Source organism: Arvicola amphibius, chromosome 8, assembly GCF_903992535.2.
Source record: "Arvicola amphibius chromosome 8, mArvAmp1.2, whole genome shotgun sequence".
In the NCBI taxonomy this organism is placed as follows: domain Eukaryota; kingdom Metazoa; phylum Chordata; class Mammalia; order Rodentia; family Cricetidae; genus Arvicola; species Arvicola amphibius.
This window is the reverse complement of record NC_052054.1, coordinates 73,400,408-73,417,754: the sequence shown is the minus strand read 5'-3', so window position 1 is coordinate 73,417,754 and position 17,347 is coordinate 73,400,408. Positions and strand designations below refer to the sequence as shown.

General features: G+C 52.2%; 2 protein-coding genes across 3 annotated transcripts in view; both read left to right on the top strand.

Annotated features, from left to right (window-relative positions):
• Nectin2 (nectin cell adhesion molecule 2) overlaps positions 1–3,549 on the top strand; it is a 34,036-nt gene extending 30,487 nt beyond the window's left edge. The window contains exons 7-9 of the mRNA XM_038339696.1: positions 1,008–1,071; positions 1,221–1,307; positions 2,441–3,549. Coding sequence (XP_038195624.1) covers positions 1,008–1,071; positions 1,221–1,307; positions 2,441–2,713 — 424 coding nt within the window. The 3' untranslated portion in view covers positions 2,714–3,549. The remainder of the gene's footprint in view (positions 1–1,007; positions 1,072–1,220; positions 1,308–2,440) is intronic.
• Positions 3,550–5,090: 1,541 nt separating this feature from the next.
• Tomm40 (translocase of outer mitochondrial membrane 40) lies at positions 5,091–17,320 on the top strand. 2 transcript variants are annotated; one of them, XM_038339916.2, is made up of 10 exons: positions 5,091–5,221; positions 5,321–5,599; positions 6,260–6,327; positions 6,882–6,974; positions 9,431–9,532; positions 9,617–9,722; positions 15,244–15,366; positions 15,521–15,597; positions 15,695–15,797; positions 16,780–17,320. In XM_038339916.2, the coding sequence occupies exons 2-10, from the start codon at positions 5,326–5,328 to the stop codon at positions 16,917–16,919; spliced, it is 1,086 nt and encodes a 361-aa protein (XP_038195844.1). In that variant the 5' UTR covers positions 5,091–5,221; positions 5,321–5,325; the 3' UTR covers positions 16,920–17,320. The 2 variants fall into 2 exon arrangements, with proteins under 2 accessions (XP_038195844.1, XP_038195845.1); XM_038339917.2 differs by having other exon boundaries at positions 5,131–5,232.
• Positions 17,321–17,347: the final 27 nt, after the last annotated feature.

The window sequence follows — 17,347 nt, the reverse complement described above, 5'->3', positions numbered from 1 at the left end:
TCATTCCAGCTCTCGGGAGACAGAGGCAGGTAGAGTTCAAAACCAGTCTACTCTACAGATCAAGTCCCAAGACAGCAGGGATATAGAGAAACATTGACTTGAAAACAAAAAAAGGAAAAACTGAAGAAAAAAAGATTTATTCTTATGTGTATGTGTGTCTGTCTGTCTGTCTCTGTGTATGTGTGGGTCTCTGAAGGTCTTTGTGTGTGTATGCCCTCGGAGGCCAAAAGACCTTGAATCTAGGAGCTTGAGTTACAGGTTGTAGTGAACTCCCTGATAAGGGTGCTGGGAATTGAACACAAGTCCTTTGGAAAGGCAGTCAGTGCTCTTACCCACTGAGCCATCTCTCCAATCTCCCTTTGAAAGTTTGTGTGTGTGTGTGTGTGTGTGTGTGTGTGTGTGTAAGAGAATGTTATCTGGTCAAAGAGTCTCTATTTCCGCCATTTGGGTCTCAAGACAAAAAGCTTAGTGGCAAGCTCTTTCACCCACTAAACAGTCTTGACAACCCCATTTTGTTTTTTGCCTGTGCCCATGTGAATGCAAGCTTAATCAAGTATGTGTTACTGGACAGATGTTTGTACACAGAGAGGGCAGAGGACAACCTTGAATGGCATTCCCCAGGCTCCACCCACCTTGGTCTGTTTGTTTTTGAAACAGGATCTCACTAGCACAGGTTGGCCTGAAACTCCTCAAGTAGGCAGGGCTGGCCTTGAACTCAAGATTTCCTCAGTGCTGGGGTCACAGGTCTGTGCCACACACCTGGCTCACTTATTTGAATGAGAATTCTTTGAATTCTTCCCAGAGGGGTCTGGGATGCCAGGTCTCTCTACCTTACTCGGTTTGATTCACTCAGAGCACTGGGGTTGGGGCAGGGACAATGCTAAAAACCACAGTAAAAAAAACCAGCATTTTAACACCTGGCCAGATTTCTTGGAAAAGAATAAACTAGGGGTTGGGGAGGGGGAGCTAGCATCCTTTGATCTGACTTCTACCTTTGACCCCTGCAGACTGGAAGAACCTCCCTCCTATAAACCACCAACCCCCAAGGCCAAGCTGGAAGAACCAGAGATGGTGAGCAATTTAGAGCCCAAGCTACCCTGCTTCCCTTCCCACTCTTCCTCCCTGGGGTCGAGTGGGAGGGGCTGTTGGGCTGGGACAGGGCTGCCTGGGAGGGGCCACCATGAGGAGTCCTGACTTCTTACCCTTATGTCATGCCACAGCCTTCCCAACTCTTCACTCTGGGGGCCTCAGAGCACAGCTCAGTGAAGACGCCCTACTTCGATGCTGGTGTCTCTTGTGCTGATCAGGTGGGAGTTCCTGGGTAAACTAGGGTGGGTTTAGGGCTGGGTTAAGGGTCAGGAGGTCAAGGCTGAGTAGAGGTGAGTGATTTAGGGCTTCTGAGTTGCCCAGGATCTGTGCCTGCAGCAGAGATACCATCATGGAGACATTCCCCTAGGGTCCCCTCTATGATGGAGACAACATTCCCCTGGGGTCTCCTCTATGATAGAAACATTCCTCTGAGGTCCCCTGGATGGTCAGGAGTTGAGTAAGGAGGTCAAAGCAGCTTGAGGTTTAAAGACCTGATTGGCACTCAGGGTTAAGTAAAGATTGAGGCCAGAGCTTGTTAGCTCCTGCCTGTAATCTCAACACTTGGGGAGCTGAAGCAGGAGAATTGCAAGAACTCGAATCATAGTGGGCTCAACCAACCTGGGCTACATAGTTCAAGGCTGGCATGAGTTAAAGACTTGTTTCAAAATAGCCAAGGAGACCAGCAGGATTGATGACTCAGCAGTTTTGCACTTGCTGTGTCATCCTGAGGACCAGAGCTGGAGACTGAGGGAGGGTCTGTGTCACATACTAGGGCATCGCCAAATGCCTGGGACTCCAGCTTTGAGGGTCAGATACCTCTTCTGGCCTTTGTGTATACACACACACACGCACACATATACACACACACACATACGTGCGCGTGCAAATTATTTTCAACAACCAAAAGAAAAGACTGACTGACTGTCAAGCCTGGTGTGGGGATTACATCTGTAGTCTCAGTACTTGGGAGTACAGGATTACACTGTTTGAGCCCATCCTATGCTACATAGTATATGTGTTTGGAAAAAAAAAAAGTCAAGCAGATAGCAAGAGTGCACACTTATCCCAACAGTCTAGAAAAAAGAAACAAGCAAACATACCACAGAAGAGGTCAAGTGTAAGGATTTGGGTTCAGGGATCAAGGAAGAGGACTGGCAGGGTGAGGAAGCCAGTGCTGGGCAGGATGGCCATACTGAGCAGTTTCGTCCAGGGAGAAAGGATGACAGTGGGGTGCTTGAGTCTTTTTGACATAGGGATAAGGTGGTCAGGAATCTTGGACCAAGGGACAGATCAGGAAATGCCATCCTGAGACTGAGGTGACCTTGAATTCCTGCTTGCTCTCCACTTGTAGGATACGCCTAGGTATCATGAGCTGCCCACCCTGGAAGAGCGGTCGGGACCCCTGCTTTTGGGAGCCACAGGCCTGGGACCTTCTCTTCTGGTACCTCCAGTACCCTCTGTTGTGGAGGGAGTTTCCCTGGATCTTGAAGACGAGGAGGAAGATGATGAGGAGGAAGACTTCCTGGATAAAATTAATCCTATTTATGATGCCCTGTCCTACCCCAGCCCCAATGATTCCTACCAAGGCAAAGACTTTTTTGTGTCACGGGCCATGTATGTGTGAGGCACAGGGCCTCTGATCTCTCAACTTTCACCCTTGACACCCCCCCCCAAGCTTTCCACCAGTGATCTAGGACACTCTCTGACTTCCAGCCAAGCCAGGGTCAGCTATCACCCCTGCAATCCACCTGTGACTTCTTAGTGACTCCACCATGACCTCCAACTTATGATTCTGACCCAGACAAACCTGCGTGGCTGGAAACCTGGGAATTTTATCTCTCGAGGCAGGGAGCTCAGAGGGTCCTTCTGCACCACCTCTGACCCCCTCAAGGACTCCTAAGATTGTGACCGTCTGACCTTGCCACTCACCGCCCACCTAGATCTCACCTACCCATAAAGAAGACTTGGGACCTTGGACTTGCCCTCAGGCAATAGAGTCCCCACAGGTCTGCAAGAAGGGGATCAGGGGCCCCCTGCTGCTCAGACCTGAGCCCTCCAGGCAGCAGAAGCTCACCTGATCCCTCCCCTCCCTCTTCCCCAAAGGTGAAAAGAAGACTCCCCTGTGTAAGGTAGGACCTCCCCATCTCCACCCACTCCTGCAGGCAGGAATCTCAGGGTTCACACCCTCTTCTCATCACCCGGTACCCCAGTTCCTGTCTCCAGAGCTGGAGGGGAGAGCCTAACGCAAGTGTGCCTTGCCACCCCAGGTTTGAGAGATTTGCTCTTATCTTGAAGACTACTGAATCCTTTTGACCTCTATCTAATGGAAGGGAATTACGTATCTCTCTTTAGGGGGTTGGGGTGTGTATGAGATGGGACATCTGGGCATCTGGGTTGGGAGTCTGGGCAATATTATTTTGTAAGCATTTCCTACAAAATATGAATTTATACTTTGATAAAGTCTTGTGTTTTCTGTGAGTTTAGAGTGGGATAAGATATGAGGGAAATGAGTAAGGGCTGGGGCTTGAAGGAATTGGAGAGCCATAAGTCAATACAAAATTGGTCCCCTCCGCAAAGACCAAAGATATCCCAGAAACTGATAATAGTAATAAGTAAAACCGTATTAACTAAAACAAAATGACAGGGATACAAGAGACGTCTAACGTGCAGACTGTATTGAAAGGACTGGCTACAACAGCTGCCTAACGATTAACAGCTCTAAGTAATGGAAACAGAGAAACACACCAGTAACCAGCCAAGAGGGGCTTAGGTTTAGTAAGTCAATGGCAATTAATAGGCTAAGGGCAGCCGGGCGGTGGTGGCGCACACCTTTAATCCCAGCACTCGGGAGGCAGAGGCAGGCGGATCTCTGTGAGTTCGAGAACAGCCTGGTCTACAAGAGCTAGCTCCAGGACAGGCTCCAAAGCCACAGAGAAACCCTGTCTCGAAAAAACCAAAAAAAAAAAAAAAAAAAAAATAGGCTAAGGGTACTTGAGAAGCTGAGGGGGGGTCATTAAAAAAATAGATCATGGGGAAAATATTTTCAAAGAAGCCCCCGTGGCGTGGCGTGATGGGTAATGTATCTAAATGAATGAGCCAGAGGCAAAGAGATAAGAAGAAACAAGGAATGTGGTGTAATGGGTAAAATAGCCAGGAGGTAAGATTCCAAGACAAGACAGATAATTAGAAAGGCCGGAAGGATGGTGAAAGTGAGAAAGTGAACGGGCAGAAATGGGCAAAACAGTTGAGGAAATGAAGCGCAATGAATGGGAGAATGAATGCTGGGTAATGGGAAAGGAATGAATGGGCCAAAGATAGAAGCCGCGGTGACGCGGGAGCGTCCGGCATGCTGGGTAACACGAGGGGTGGGCTCCGAGGCAGCTGTGGTCAGGGGAAGGCGGGCATTGTGGGTAAGTCAACGCGGGCCACTCTTCACAGGACTGTTTGAGGCTTTCCCGAGGCACTGTGGGAAGGGGTCGCACTTCCGGCTCTGCCGTCGGCGACCCAGCCCCTTCACCGCAGTGCCTGGTGGGGCGCCGAACCTGACCTTGCTGCCTAGCAGCGTCTACGGTGCAACGCACCTCGGCCCACGTCCTTTGACCCCGATACCTTAGCCAATGAGATAACTAATGCAAACGTCGCCGAAGGCGGCCCACTAGACATTCCGTAGCCAATGAGAGTGCGAAATGAGCCAAAGCTGCCCAATGGTCACGGCGTTTTCTGGGGCGGAGCTCCGCTCCTCCAGGAGGATGGTGGGGCAATGAGCAAGTGGGCGTTGCGAAGCGAGCGGTATCGACAAATGGAGAGCCAGTCCCAGACCCGCGGGGTCGTGAACCAATGGGCATGGGTTATGCCAGCCAATAGGAAAGGCGAAGAAGCGGCTCTGACCGATTGACATTGAGAACCAATAGAAATGGTGTTTCAGCGAGATGGGTGGTACTTCCTTCCGGAACTCCAATAAAAAGTCCCGCTTCTAGCGTGATGGGCGGATTTTGGAGAAAAAAATGAACCAATGGGCTCCATGGGGCGGGGAGACAGCCGCGGCGGCGGCAGTGGGTTCGGTTGCGCGGAGCGCACGGGGTAGGAGCGGAGCCCAGGCTGGGAACAGGCGCCGCCGTCGCCGCCGCCGCCAGTGAGAACCGGGTCCGAGTTGGGTGGGAGGTGGCTGAGGTCGCATCCGGGAGTGTGTGTGTGGCCCCTGACCTCTGACCTCTGGCCCTTCCCCTCGCAGATACCATGGGGAACGTGTTGGCCGCCAGCTCTCCGCCCGCAGGGCCACCGCCGCCTCCTACGCCGTCCCTCGTGGGGCTACCGCCGCCGCCGCCTTCGCCGCCCGGCTTTACGCTGCCGCCGCTCGGGGGTGGCCTGGGCACAGGATCGAGCGCGGGCCGCGGCTCGGAACGGACTCCCGGGACTGCGACCGGCGGCGCTACTGGGGCCTCGGACGATGGGGGCTGTGGCTGCCTGCCCAACCCGGGCACGTTCGAGGAGTGCCACCGGAAGTGTAAAGGTGAGGGGTGCCGGGCCCTGCTTACCTGAGGGAAAGGGGAAGGACCCCGGAGGATTGGCGCGCATCGTTGCAATCATTGAACAGAATATGAGGAGTTTTGGATGGGATGGGATGGTGGGACCTTGGACTTGGAGCTCGGAGCTGCGATCACATGGCGAAGTCCCTGGGGAAAAATGCCACAGCCGGAGAGAGAAGTCTTGGACACTGCGAGCCCCGGGACCAACCCCGCCATACTCTTTAGTGTGTGTGATCAGGAAAGGAATTATGGCCCAAGGTCACAGTGTCAGCAAGGTGTTCCCCAATGTTCATGTGAGGGGTGCAACCCAGGGGATCTGGATCCTGGCCTAGGATCATTTTGATCGTAAGAGAGGTACACTTTTATCTTTGATGCTAAAATACGTGTTAACTTATAAAATACTTGGAACAGTTCTGTGTGGTGAGGATCCGCGTTGTATGGATGAGAAATTTGGTAAGAAAGTTGAATTTCCTAAATCCAGGTGATTGCACTGGGTTTTAGAAACAACCAGAGGGCCCAGCACCATTCACTAGGCAGTTTCCTCTAGTGGTGGGATGTTCTGTGAGACGTGGGTCAACGGAGAGAGCTGGGGCTGGGAGGAGAGCAGGGGGGATTTGGAGTGTAACAGCATCTCTCTTCTACAGAGCTGTTTCCAGTGCAGATGGAGGGTGTCAAACTCACAGTCAACAAAGGGTTGAGTAACCGCTTCCAGGTGAGTCTGTGGTGCCATGACCTCCATGCATACAGCTCCCCTCGTGCTCCTAAAGGCATGGGCGTTTTGGTAGGTGACAAGTAGATAGCACTCTAGTAGCTTACACTTCTGATCTCAGCACTGGCAGGGGCTGAAGCGGGAAGATTCTATGTCCCAGGCCAGCCTTGGGATGCATAGCAAGACCCTGCATCAAAACATAAAAGGAAAATGAGCAGTAAGAGTCTCACACATTCCAGGATGGCTACTCTAGGGGAGTGGGAAGGTTTGGATTTAGGCGCCCAGAATTGAAAGGTGCCTCTTACCCTGCAGCCTCAAGCCGGGGTGCAAGGGCAAGTGTGTAGCCCACTCTAGCTCCACTTTTCTCTCTAGGTGCCTCTTAATATTGTCCGGCCAAGCCTGGTGTTTGTTTTGTTCAGCTGCTGGGTTGGATGGTTTGCCACCCAGTGTTCACTCCCTGTACCCCTAGTTTTTATTCCCTGCCCAGCCCCAAAACTCTGTCTTTGGATAAGCCAGCTTTTCCAAGACCCCATACATAACTCACACTCTTCCCTCAGGTAACCCACACAGTAGCCCTCGGCACAATTGGGGAGTCCAATTACCACTTTGGGGTTACGTACGTGGGGACGAAGCAGCTGAGTCCCACAGAGGTAAGGTTCTTTTGGTCATTCTTCCATCCAATTCTTCCATTGAGGGAATAGGTGGACAAGTGACAGGCTCGGAGGTGGTGTCAGGACAGGTGATTCCCTCCTGCAGCAGCATCCCTAGCATACTTGTTCTTTGTTTGGTCCTGGGCTGGGTGATAGAAGAGGGGAGCAAGTACTTCAAGACCCGGTGATGACCCGTATGCTGGGAACCAGGTATAGGACCAGGAATGTCAGACTCTGTACTTGGACGTCCTCTAGGGGGCGCTGGAGAGCCACGGAAAAAATGTGGCAAGGGGAGGAAATGGGGTTAGATGATTGCTTTGGGTGTGTTGCACCTGCTGCCCTAGCAGGGGGTGGATAGTGGGATGTGGAGCTTTGGGAGGGGTAGGAACTGGTCCTGAGTCTGCTTATGTTACCTGTTCTGGTTTTTTGCTTTTGGAGACAAAGTCTCATGTCCCAGCTGGGCTTGAGCTGTAGCTTAGGATGATCTTAAACTGTCTTTGTCTCCCCAACTGCCGGGGTTTCAGGCATAAGTCATCATGTGTAGGTTTTATCTGGTGCTGGGAATCAAACCCAGGGCATTCTAGGCAAGCATTATTACCAGCTGAATTACATCCTCGACACTTAACGTGTGCACTTTGAGTGAAGTATGCACATGTGCAGGTGCCTGTTCCAGCGTTTGCATTTGCAAATGCCAAAACAGAACATCTGATCTGGAGTGGCTCACCAGCCAGCTCAAAGGACCCATTGTCTCTGCAGCCATACCTGGTGCTTATGCAAGTACTGGAGATTTGAACCGTGGTTCTGATACTTGTGTGTAGGAGAGTTCTTACCTATCCAAGCCCTAGCTGGACTAGAACTCTTTATGTAAACCATGCTGTTATCCAACTCAGAGATCTTTTTGCCCTTCTGCCTCTGTCTCCCAGGATTGGGATTCAAGATTTGTGCCTCCGTGCCTGATACTCTTTTTTTTTTTCTTTTGTAAATTTTCTCCACTATTATACCTCCAGATCAGCAAGGTCTGGCCACTGACAAGAGTAAGTGCTTCCTGCAGCTGCTTTAAAGTAGCTAGGGGACCTTGTTTGGCTGCCCATCTGTAGGAGGCTCCTAGTATTGGGAGGCAGAAAAGCCGTGAAGTGCACACTGACTTACGTTTATTTGTGTGTGGGGAGGCCTTTGGGTGCAGAGGACAGCTTTCCAACAGTCATTTCTTTGCTTCTACCTTGTGTGTCCTGTGATTGAACTCATGTCCTCAGGCTTGGTGACAAGCGCCTTGACCTCCCTACTGAGCCATCTCATTGGCCCCTCGAGATGTGTTCTGAAGAGTAAAAGGGGGTAGATATGTAAGAGTCCAAACTGGACTGTGACATTGCTTGGAGATTGGGAAGTCCCCAGGTGTGGGAAGCAAGTGGCCTACAATAGTTGGAGAGGAAGTATGCCATCCTGGCGGAGAAGACATGGTTTCAGGAATGGAGGACCCCTGAGGAGGTTGTGTTTTCAGTCAGGAAGCAGAGCCTACCTACAAAATATGAGTTCAGGCCACATAGCAAGACCCACTTGTATAAATTAGTGAACAGACTTACAAACCAAAGAGCACACTGGTGGATCAGACATGTAATCTAGCACTTAGGAAGTCACAATTATCCTGTGTGACATAGCTAGTGTGCTGACTGGTGTGTGTCTGCTTGATGCGAGCTGCAGACATCTGGGAAGAGGGACTTCAGTTGGAAATGCCACCTCCAGATTGACTGCAGGGCATGTTCGTGAGTGATGATGGATGTGAGGACCCAGCTCACTGGGCAGTGCTACCCCTGGCCCGGTGGCCCTGGGTGCTATGGGCAAAGCTAATAAGCCAGTGAGTAGCACCCGCAGGGCCTCAGCTCCTGCCCCAACTTACCTCAGTGATGCACTGTGGTATGGAACTAGAAGGCAAAGTTGATCTTTTCTCCTCAGTTAACTTTTGGTGCTGGTGCTCATCTCAGCAACGGAAACAAAGAGCATTCCTTTGAGGCTGCTCTGAGCAATGTGAAACCCTATCTCAAAAAGAGAGAGTAACTGGGCAGTGGTGGTGCACACCCTTAATCCCAGCACTCAGGAGGCAGAGGCAGGAGGATCTCTGCATTTGTGACCAGTCTGCTTTACAGAGTTCCAGGACAGCCAGGGCTACACAGAGAAGCCAGGGCTTGAGAAACTTAAAAAACAACCTCCCCCCAAAAAACTCAGCTAATCAGTACCCAGATTATTGGCCTGGCAGGATGAGCAGTGACAGAAGCTTTGGGCTCAATCCACCAGTTCCAGAGGGGGCTGTGTTGCTGAGGGGACCAAAATGGGCACGGCCAAGCACTGAGGAGGCTTCCTGGAGGAGGGGCTGCCAGTGTGGTGCTTAGAGTCCAGGCATCTTGCTTAGACTTAACTGCTGTGTTGCTTCTCTGACTTCTAAGCCGCCCTCTGCCCCGCAGGCCTTTCCCGTGCTGGTAGGTGACATGGACAACAGTGGCAGCCTCAATGCACAGGTCATCCATCAGCTGAGCCCAGGCCTCAGGTCCAAGATGGCCATCCAGGTGAGTCGTGCGTGGGTGTGTGTGGCCTGTCACCCTCACAGGTGCTCCCTCATCCATGGTCCTCATACTGCCCCTTCCCTACAGACCCAGCAGTCAAAGTTCGTGAACTGGCAGGTGGATGGGGAATACCGGGGTTCTGACTTCACGGCTGCTGTCACCCTAGGGAACCCAGATGTCTTGGTGGGTTCAGGTAAGAGGTGGGGGAGGGGCTCACGGGTGGTCCTGAGGCCTTGATCCAATTCCCCCTTCCCCACAAAGCAAGTGTGACTTTGTCTCTTGCTTCCCTCTGAGGGATGGCAGAGTAGGAAGGAACGACTTGAGACACTTGGGTGTCAGACAACCTTGTGATCCCAGAGCTTGCAAGGCTAAGGCAGGGCAGTCATGAATTTCTGGCAGCCTGTGCTGCCTCAAAAAAGAAGAAAAAGCAAAACAAAAGGCCAGGTGTGGTCACACCTGTAATCCCAGGGCTGGGGAGGATCAAGGATCAGGCTTGGAACCCTTTAGGGGAGGGTACATGTTCTTTAAAAAAAAAATTATTTGCTGTGTATGATGTTTGCCTGCATGTGCGTCTGTTGCCCTGAGAGACAGAAGAGCGTATCCATCCCCTTGAGCTGGGATTAGACTGCTGCGAGCCACCTTATGGCTGCTGGACATAGGATCTGGGTTCCCTGAAGGACACCTTTAAGGCCAGCCTGGGCTACATAGTGAGGTGGTCTTTGAAACAAAGAAATCAAAATAAATGAATAATAAATGTGAGTTTGGTGACACAAACCTATACTCAACCTGTGCTCAGGTGCACGGCAGATTGGTGCTGCAGAGGCCGCCCAGGTGAAGGCCAGCCTGGAGCGTTGGCTCTCTGCTGCTGTGGTAGAGGCGCCATGGCTTACAGATCCAGAGTTTGTCATGGCAGTGAGACATGACAGCAAGTGGCAGGCACAGCAACAGAAACGGGAAGCAAAGAGACCACACTGGAAATGGCATGAGGCTTTGAAAGTTCAGAGCCTACCCCCAGTGACCTAAATCTTCAGTCAAGGCCACGCCTCCTGGGCCTCTCCAAACAGCACCACCCACTGAGGTGCAGAGTAAACAGTGATGGGGGAGGGCACATGGTGTGCTAAAAGACAACCTTGGTCTGTCTTGGAGCAGTGACGATGAGGGTGGGGACATAGTTCAACCCTGGACTGCTGCTGCCTGCTTGGTCATGTGGACCCTAGTGACACTGGTGAATCTTGGCTCATGGCACTGTAAGATCAGGCACATGCTGGGCACCAGGTGATGGGAACTAATCTTAGTGTGAGACATGGAATTGGGAGCAATAGTGTGTGGAATGGTGGCATGTGGTGGCCATGTCCCAACAAGGAACGACCAGACAGGTCAAAGTGAGTACTGATATCTGAACTTCTTTGGGGGAGGGGGGAGGACGACGGGGTTTCTCTGTAGCTTTGGTGCCTGCCCTGGAACTAGCTCTTGTAGACCAGGTTGGCCTCAACTCACAGAGATCACCCTGCTTCTGCCTCCCGACTCCTGAGTGCTGGGATTAAAGGCATGCGCCACCGCTGCCCAACCTTCCATTCTTTTTTTGTTGCCGGCAGAAGTTGGCTGCTTGCCTGTCTTGTTCGCACATTGAATGCCAGTGTGCTGAGTGTGCCCCATACAGTGTATTTAAGTACTGGTGATGGGTAGTGAGCAGAGTCCACCTCTTTCTGCCCATCCCAGCAGGGACTCTAGATAAAGAGCACAGAGAGATGTCAGGTATAGATAGGTCCAGCAGTGAGGTGCTTGTGGCATGGCTCTGGTGGAGAGCTTGTGAGCAAGGTCCTGGGTTCTAGTCCCAGCACCATAAGAAAATTGTTTTGTTCTCGAGGACTGGCTTGGAGTTGAACAGAGCTTTGGCTGCCTATCTCCTGGGTGGCGGGATTAGAGTGTGCCGCTCTACCTGCAAGCATGTTATACCTCCAAATATTCGTACGATGCATTTGTTACTGTTAGGATGAGTCCCACTCAAAGTGAGTTCAAAGGACTGATTGCTCCTTTCTTTTTACTTTATCGTTGTGTGTGGGTGCATGCTATGGGTGCAAGTGCAGATCAGGACAACTTTCAGGAGCTGATTATCCTTCCGCGTCAGGTACCAGGGATGGCAATCATCAGGCTCTCGCCTTCTGGACCCTCTGGCTGGCCCAGCTATGATGGCTTCTAACACAAGGCTTTATCTTTACTGGAGTGCCCGAGACAGCTACTCCAAAATGGCACTACCTCAGCCAAGAGGCAAAAGGAGGAGGGAGGGGTGATTTTTTTTTTTTTTTTGGGGGGGGGGGGGGGGGGTTTACTGGCATTTTGGGGATGATAGGGTCTCTGGCTGGAACATAGATGCCTGCCCTCTAGGCATCCAACCTATACATCTGCAGAGTGGCTGGTGTTTTTCTTTTTGTTTTTTTGAGACAGGGTTCCTCTGTAGCTTTGGAGCCTGTCCTGGAACTAGCTCTTGTAGACCTCGGACTCAAATTCATCCGCCTGCCTCTGCCTCCTGAGTGCTGGGATTACGCCGGTAGTCATTTAAGACGCTGTCGGCAGAGCTGTCCTAGTGCTGCAAACATAGAGGTAGGCGGATCTTTACGAGTTTCGGGACAGCCAGGGCCACACGGAGAAACCCTGTCAAAACTAAAAGAAAAAGCTATCAACTTTGAGCAGATCAGGGTGGAACCTGGTGGGGCCTTCCAGCCTGCCTTCCTGAGACCTGCCCTTACCTTGGCGGTTGCAGTTTGGATGGTACTAGTCCCTTAGGACGTTAGGTTCATTCATCCATTTGCTTGAAGAAGGTGATTTTATTGATGTGCCTGGCTTTATGATCCTCGTTCATGCTTTTGCAGTGCTAAAGATGGAAGCCAAGACTAGGCAGGTTCTCCACCTCTGTATCACATCCCCAAACCCTCGCTCAGGGAGTCTAGGCAGGGGATCTACCTCTGGGCTGTGTCCCCACCAGAAATTCATTCAAAGCTTTTGTGGCCGGGCGGTGATGGCGCATGCCTTTAATCTCAGCACTCGGGAGGCAGAGGCAGGCGTATCTCTGTGAGTTCGAGGCCAGCCTGGTCTACAAGAGCTAGTTCCAGGACAGGCTCTAAAAAAGCTGCAGAGAAACCCTGTCTCGAAAAACCAAAAAAAAGAAAAAAGAAGAAAAAAAAAACTTTTGTGCTTTAAGCCTCAGGATGTGACTTTGGCTAGACTGTCCTTGGGTGTGCCATGTTTAGCTGTTGACGATACCCTCCAAGTTGTGCCCATCAGAAGTATCTTACTTAATACATTGCGGAAACCAGTGCTATACTCAAAACTCATGTCTTTGTGGGGCTTCTGCAGTGGGGACCAGTGCAGACAAGCTTGGGAGGAACCGCAGAGCCTCCTAGGCAGCCTGGGATAGAGAGGTCAAGAATCAGGACTGCAAAGGCTGGAGTCGAGCTTCAGGTCATTGCGCATATTAACACCATGGGCTCTGTTCATCTGCAGCACTACAGGCTGGATGGTAGAGCGCTTGCCTAGCATGCACAGAACCCTGCACTGGGTCCTCAGCAACCACACTGACCAGAGCTGGACACCCCAAATCCATAGAGAGGCTTTGTCTCAGTCTGTTGAGCTTGGTTCTCACCTGTAATTCTAACACTTGGGAGGAGGGGGCAGGAGAATCCCCAAAAGTTCTAGGCCATCCAGAGTTACAGAGAGAGTATTAAACAATGGCAAAGAACAAGGTGGGACCAACAGGGTGGCTTAACAGGGAAAAAAGCACTTGCTGCTGTGTCTGACTTGCCGAGTTTGATCCCTCTGACAAACACGCAAGGAAACCCGCTCCACAAGTTGTCTTCTGACTTATGTACACTTGCACGAGCAACATACACATGCTTGCACAACTGCTGATGAGGGTGGGGATGAAATCTCGAGTAGAGTGCGGTGGCACATGCCTATAATCCAGCCACTTGGGAGGTCAAGGCAGAAGGATTGCCACAAGTTTGAGGCTAGCCAGAACCACATGGCAAGATCCTTTGTTGAAGCAGGGTGTCTATGTAGACCAGGTTGGCCTCAAACTCTCTTCCTGCCTCTTCCTCTGTCACATGTGTTGGGATTAAGGTCTTACCTGGCATGAGACTTTTTTTTTTTTTTTCAAGACAGGGTTTCTCTGACTTTTGGAGCCTGTCCTGGAACTAGCTCTTGTAGACCAGGCTGGCCTCGAACTCACGGAGATCCACCTGCCTCTGCCTCCCCAGTGCTGGGATTAAAGCCCTGTGCCACCACGGCCCATGAGACCCCATTTTTGAGAGAGACGCTGAACCAGCCAGCACTGACTGGTTTTCCAAAGGACCCAGGTTAAATTCCTAGGATCTAGATGCCAGTTCATAACCACCTGTAACTGATCGAGGCAATTTGATAACCTATTCTGGCCTCTGGGCACCCGGTGTGCATGTCACAGAGACATACATTTAGGCAGAACACCCATACACATCTTTAAATGTTAAGGCCAAAACTGGGCTATGGTGGTACCTCTAATCTGATCATATATTAGGCTAAAATGGGAGGGCTACGTGTTCAAGGCATTTCTGGCCCACGTGCTAAGACCCTGGCTGGAGGGAATAAAGAGCTGCAAGCTCCTAAGAGGAAGAGGCTTCAAATTCAGCCCTTTAGGAAAGGGCTGAGGAGGACAGGTCAGCCTGGTGTCCCATGATTGTCTCAGTTGACGCACTAAAGGAGATCAGATCTGGGGCACGCCTTGTAGATGTTTAGTCAGCTGGGTCAAGGGAAAGCTTTAGTGACAGGCTGTGTCACGCAAGCGTACAAAGCTCTGAAGCTTGGTCCAACCCATAGGACACCGCAGATTATTGTGAGGGTCTCAGATCCTCCCAGGGCACTGGGAAGCTATGGCAGGCTCTTGAGAGAGCAGTTGGGTTGTGCTGCGATGAGACCCCTAGGCTGTGTGTGTGCTGTGGGGTCTCCTGGAGATAGAGGAGGCTGGGCATAGAGAAATGATTTGTGGGGGGCAGTGGCGCCCCAAAGCTAAGGACTGTTAGAGACACACTTAGGGCTGGGTTAGTCCTTAATCCCAGAGGTCCCTACAGCTGTGGTGGAGGGTGTTCTGCCTTGAAGTTGCTGTCTGTAGGTGGCCACTCAGGACTTTGGCTCTGTTTCCTCTGGTTGGTTGGTTGGTTGGTTGGTTGGTTCATTAATGGTGGTCAGAGGTGTGCCCAGATTTGGTTGATCCTGTCCTGAAGCTGATGGTCCCCTGCTCACTGAGGAAACACACTACTCCTGAGTCCATCAGCCCAGGGTGCCTCTGTCCTAGCCATGGTCACACTTCTCAGCACACACCAAGGCCCTGGCTAAGACTCTGGGCCTCGCTTCCCACTTCTGAGGGGAGGGCCTTAATCCCTGCACAGGCTGGCCCTCATGTAGTCCTGCCTGTTCTGCCAGATGGTCCTCTGCAAAGGCCCTCTTTTTGAGATGTGTCACTGTGTATCCCTGGCTGGCCTGGAACCTCACTTCCCCCGTCTCCCGAGTACTGGGCCTAAAGGTGTACTTGCTCCCGTTCTATGGGAGTACACCCCTCTCTGATGGTTTAGGGAAGCTCCTCAGAAAGGCGGGAATTGTCCTAAGGGTTAACAGGAGGAGCCCCTGTGGCGAGGTAAATCCAGGCCTGCAGGGCCCTGGAGTCTGAGCGCCTTCTCCTCCTGCAGGAATCCTCGTGGCCCACTATCTCCAGAGCATCACGCCATGTCTGGCCCTGGGGGGAGAGCTCGTCTACCACCGGCGGCCTGGAGAAGAAGGCACTGTCATGTCTCTAGCTGGGAAATACACACGTGAGCCTGGGGCACACTTGTGGTCTGAGGGAGGAGGCTGTGGCCTGTACCTCGGAATGAGGGAAGAGCTCTAGGGTCTGAACAATGAGGCTGTGGGTTTCCAGATGCCCTCATCCCCTTGATACCCAGCCCTCACCCAACTCTGCTCTCCTAGTGAACAACTGGTTGGCAACAGTAACGCTGGGCCAGGCAGGCATGCACGCGACTTATTACCACAAAGCCAGTGACCAGGTGAGCTGGAGGGAGTGCTTCCTAGTTTGGCTGGTGCTGTTGGTGTGTCCAGGAGCCCCATTGGGCAGCTCACATGTGCCGGGCCTTCCCTCCCCAGCTGCAGGTGGGTGTGGAGTTCGAGGCCAGCACCAGGATGCAGGACACTAGCGCCTCCTTTGGGTACCAGCTGGACCTTCCCAAGGCCAACTTCCTCTTCAAAGGTAACGAAGGCCTCAGTTTCCCTCCTAGAAAACAGACAGGGGTGACTCAGCTGGCTGTGTGCTGGGGGCCTTTGTACACTTGTGAATTCCTCAGGGCGGTTACCAAACGGGGCACATCTCGTGAGTGTTAGCCTATCTGGCAAGCTCTCTCCCCTTCTGCACTGAATGAAAGGCAACATGGCCCTCCCCTCTCTATCCTGCCTTACTGCTGTGGTGAAACACCACGACCATAAGCAAGGTGGGGAGGAGAAGTTTATTTTGGCTTGCAACTCTCCGGTCACACTTGCGTCACTGAGAAGTCAGGGCAGGAACCTGGAGGCAGGAACTGGTGCAGAAGGCCGTGGAGACTGTCTAGTGACTTTGCTCCTTATGGCCTCCTCGGCCTGCTTTTCTGTGTCCCCAGGACTACTGGCCCCTGGGCAGTCCCACCCACAGTGAGCTGGGTATTCCCATGTCACTTAAGAAAATGCCCTGCAGGCTTGCCTGCCACCTGGTCTTCTGAAGACATTTCAGTTGAGGTTCCCTCAAGTGACACACGAGTGGGAAGCAGCCCGTCAGAGTCTAGGTGGTGACGGTCAGGTCCAGACTGTCCTGTTCTATCTAGGCAGTAACCCGGTCTTTTCAGACCTGGGTGATCTGGGTCTTAGTCAGGTGGTCTCAGCTCTCTTTGGGGCCCTGATGCTGGGGTCTGCTTGTGACCCCAATCCCACAGTCCCCTGCAGTTAGGGGTCAATTGAGTCCAGCCCTGCTACCTTTTTCCTATTCATTCTGTCCCTTTCCCTGGGGACAGCTAAGTTGGCGTCCAACCCCTAAGGTTCTCATGCACCTGCATGTTCAGGAAATCGACCATTCCCAGAGATCAGGGCTTGGAAGAGGAGCAGCCCAAGTAGCTGGTTGACATGTGACAGGGCTGGTGTGACTACCCACAGAGGTGATCAGGCACATCGACCCACCCATTCTCTACCCCTCTCTTGGCCCACAGGCTCTGTGAACAGTAACTGGATCGTGGGCGCCACGCTGGAAAAGAAGCTGCCTCCTCTTCCCCTGACGCTGTCCCTCTGCGCCTTCCTGAACCACCGCAAGAATAAGTTCCTGTGTGGCTTTGGCCTCACCATCGGCTGAGCCCTCTTGCCGTTCCTCTGCAGACTACCACTGGGCTGGCCGCCTTCCCCTCCTCTCCCTCCCTCCTGGGGTCTGGGCAGCGGGAAGGAGGGGATCCACCCCACGCCCGAGGATCCCCAGTACCAGGGGATAGTGTCCAGGGGGCCTGGGGTCCCAGAGGGAGTTCTGGAATCTGAAAGGCACTCAATACTGAGAGCTCCGGCAGAGGCGGCTGGACAGGCTCAGGGACGAAAGACATGACGTGATGTCCCTGTCCTCCCGAGGGCAGCAGAGGAGCGCCCGGCCGCCCGTCACTTTCCCCTCCACCCCTCCATAGAAATCATGTTTATAAGTTATGGAAGAACCGGGACATTTTACAGAAAAAAAAACTTAAAAAACAAAAAATACACATGGAAAAAAGATCTGAGAGGCCTCGATTTCTCCACTTG

Bases quoted from the DNA above. Each gene is read 5' to 3' on its own strand.
- Tomm40 (XM_038339916.2), top strand. From the start codon at position 5,326: ATGGGGAACGTGTTGGCCGCCAGCTCTCCGCCCGCAGGGCCACCGCCG. The intron at 9,723-15,243 runs GTAAGAGGTGGG...CTCCTCCTGCAG, and splicing joins AGATGTCTTGGTGGGTTCAG to GAATCCTCGTGGCCCACTAT. The intron at 15,367-15,520 runs GTGAGCCTGGGG...CTGCTCTCCTAG, and splicing joins TCTAGCTGGGAAATACACAC to TGAACAACTGGTTGGCAACA.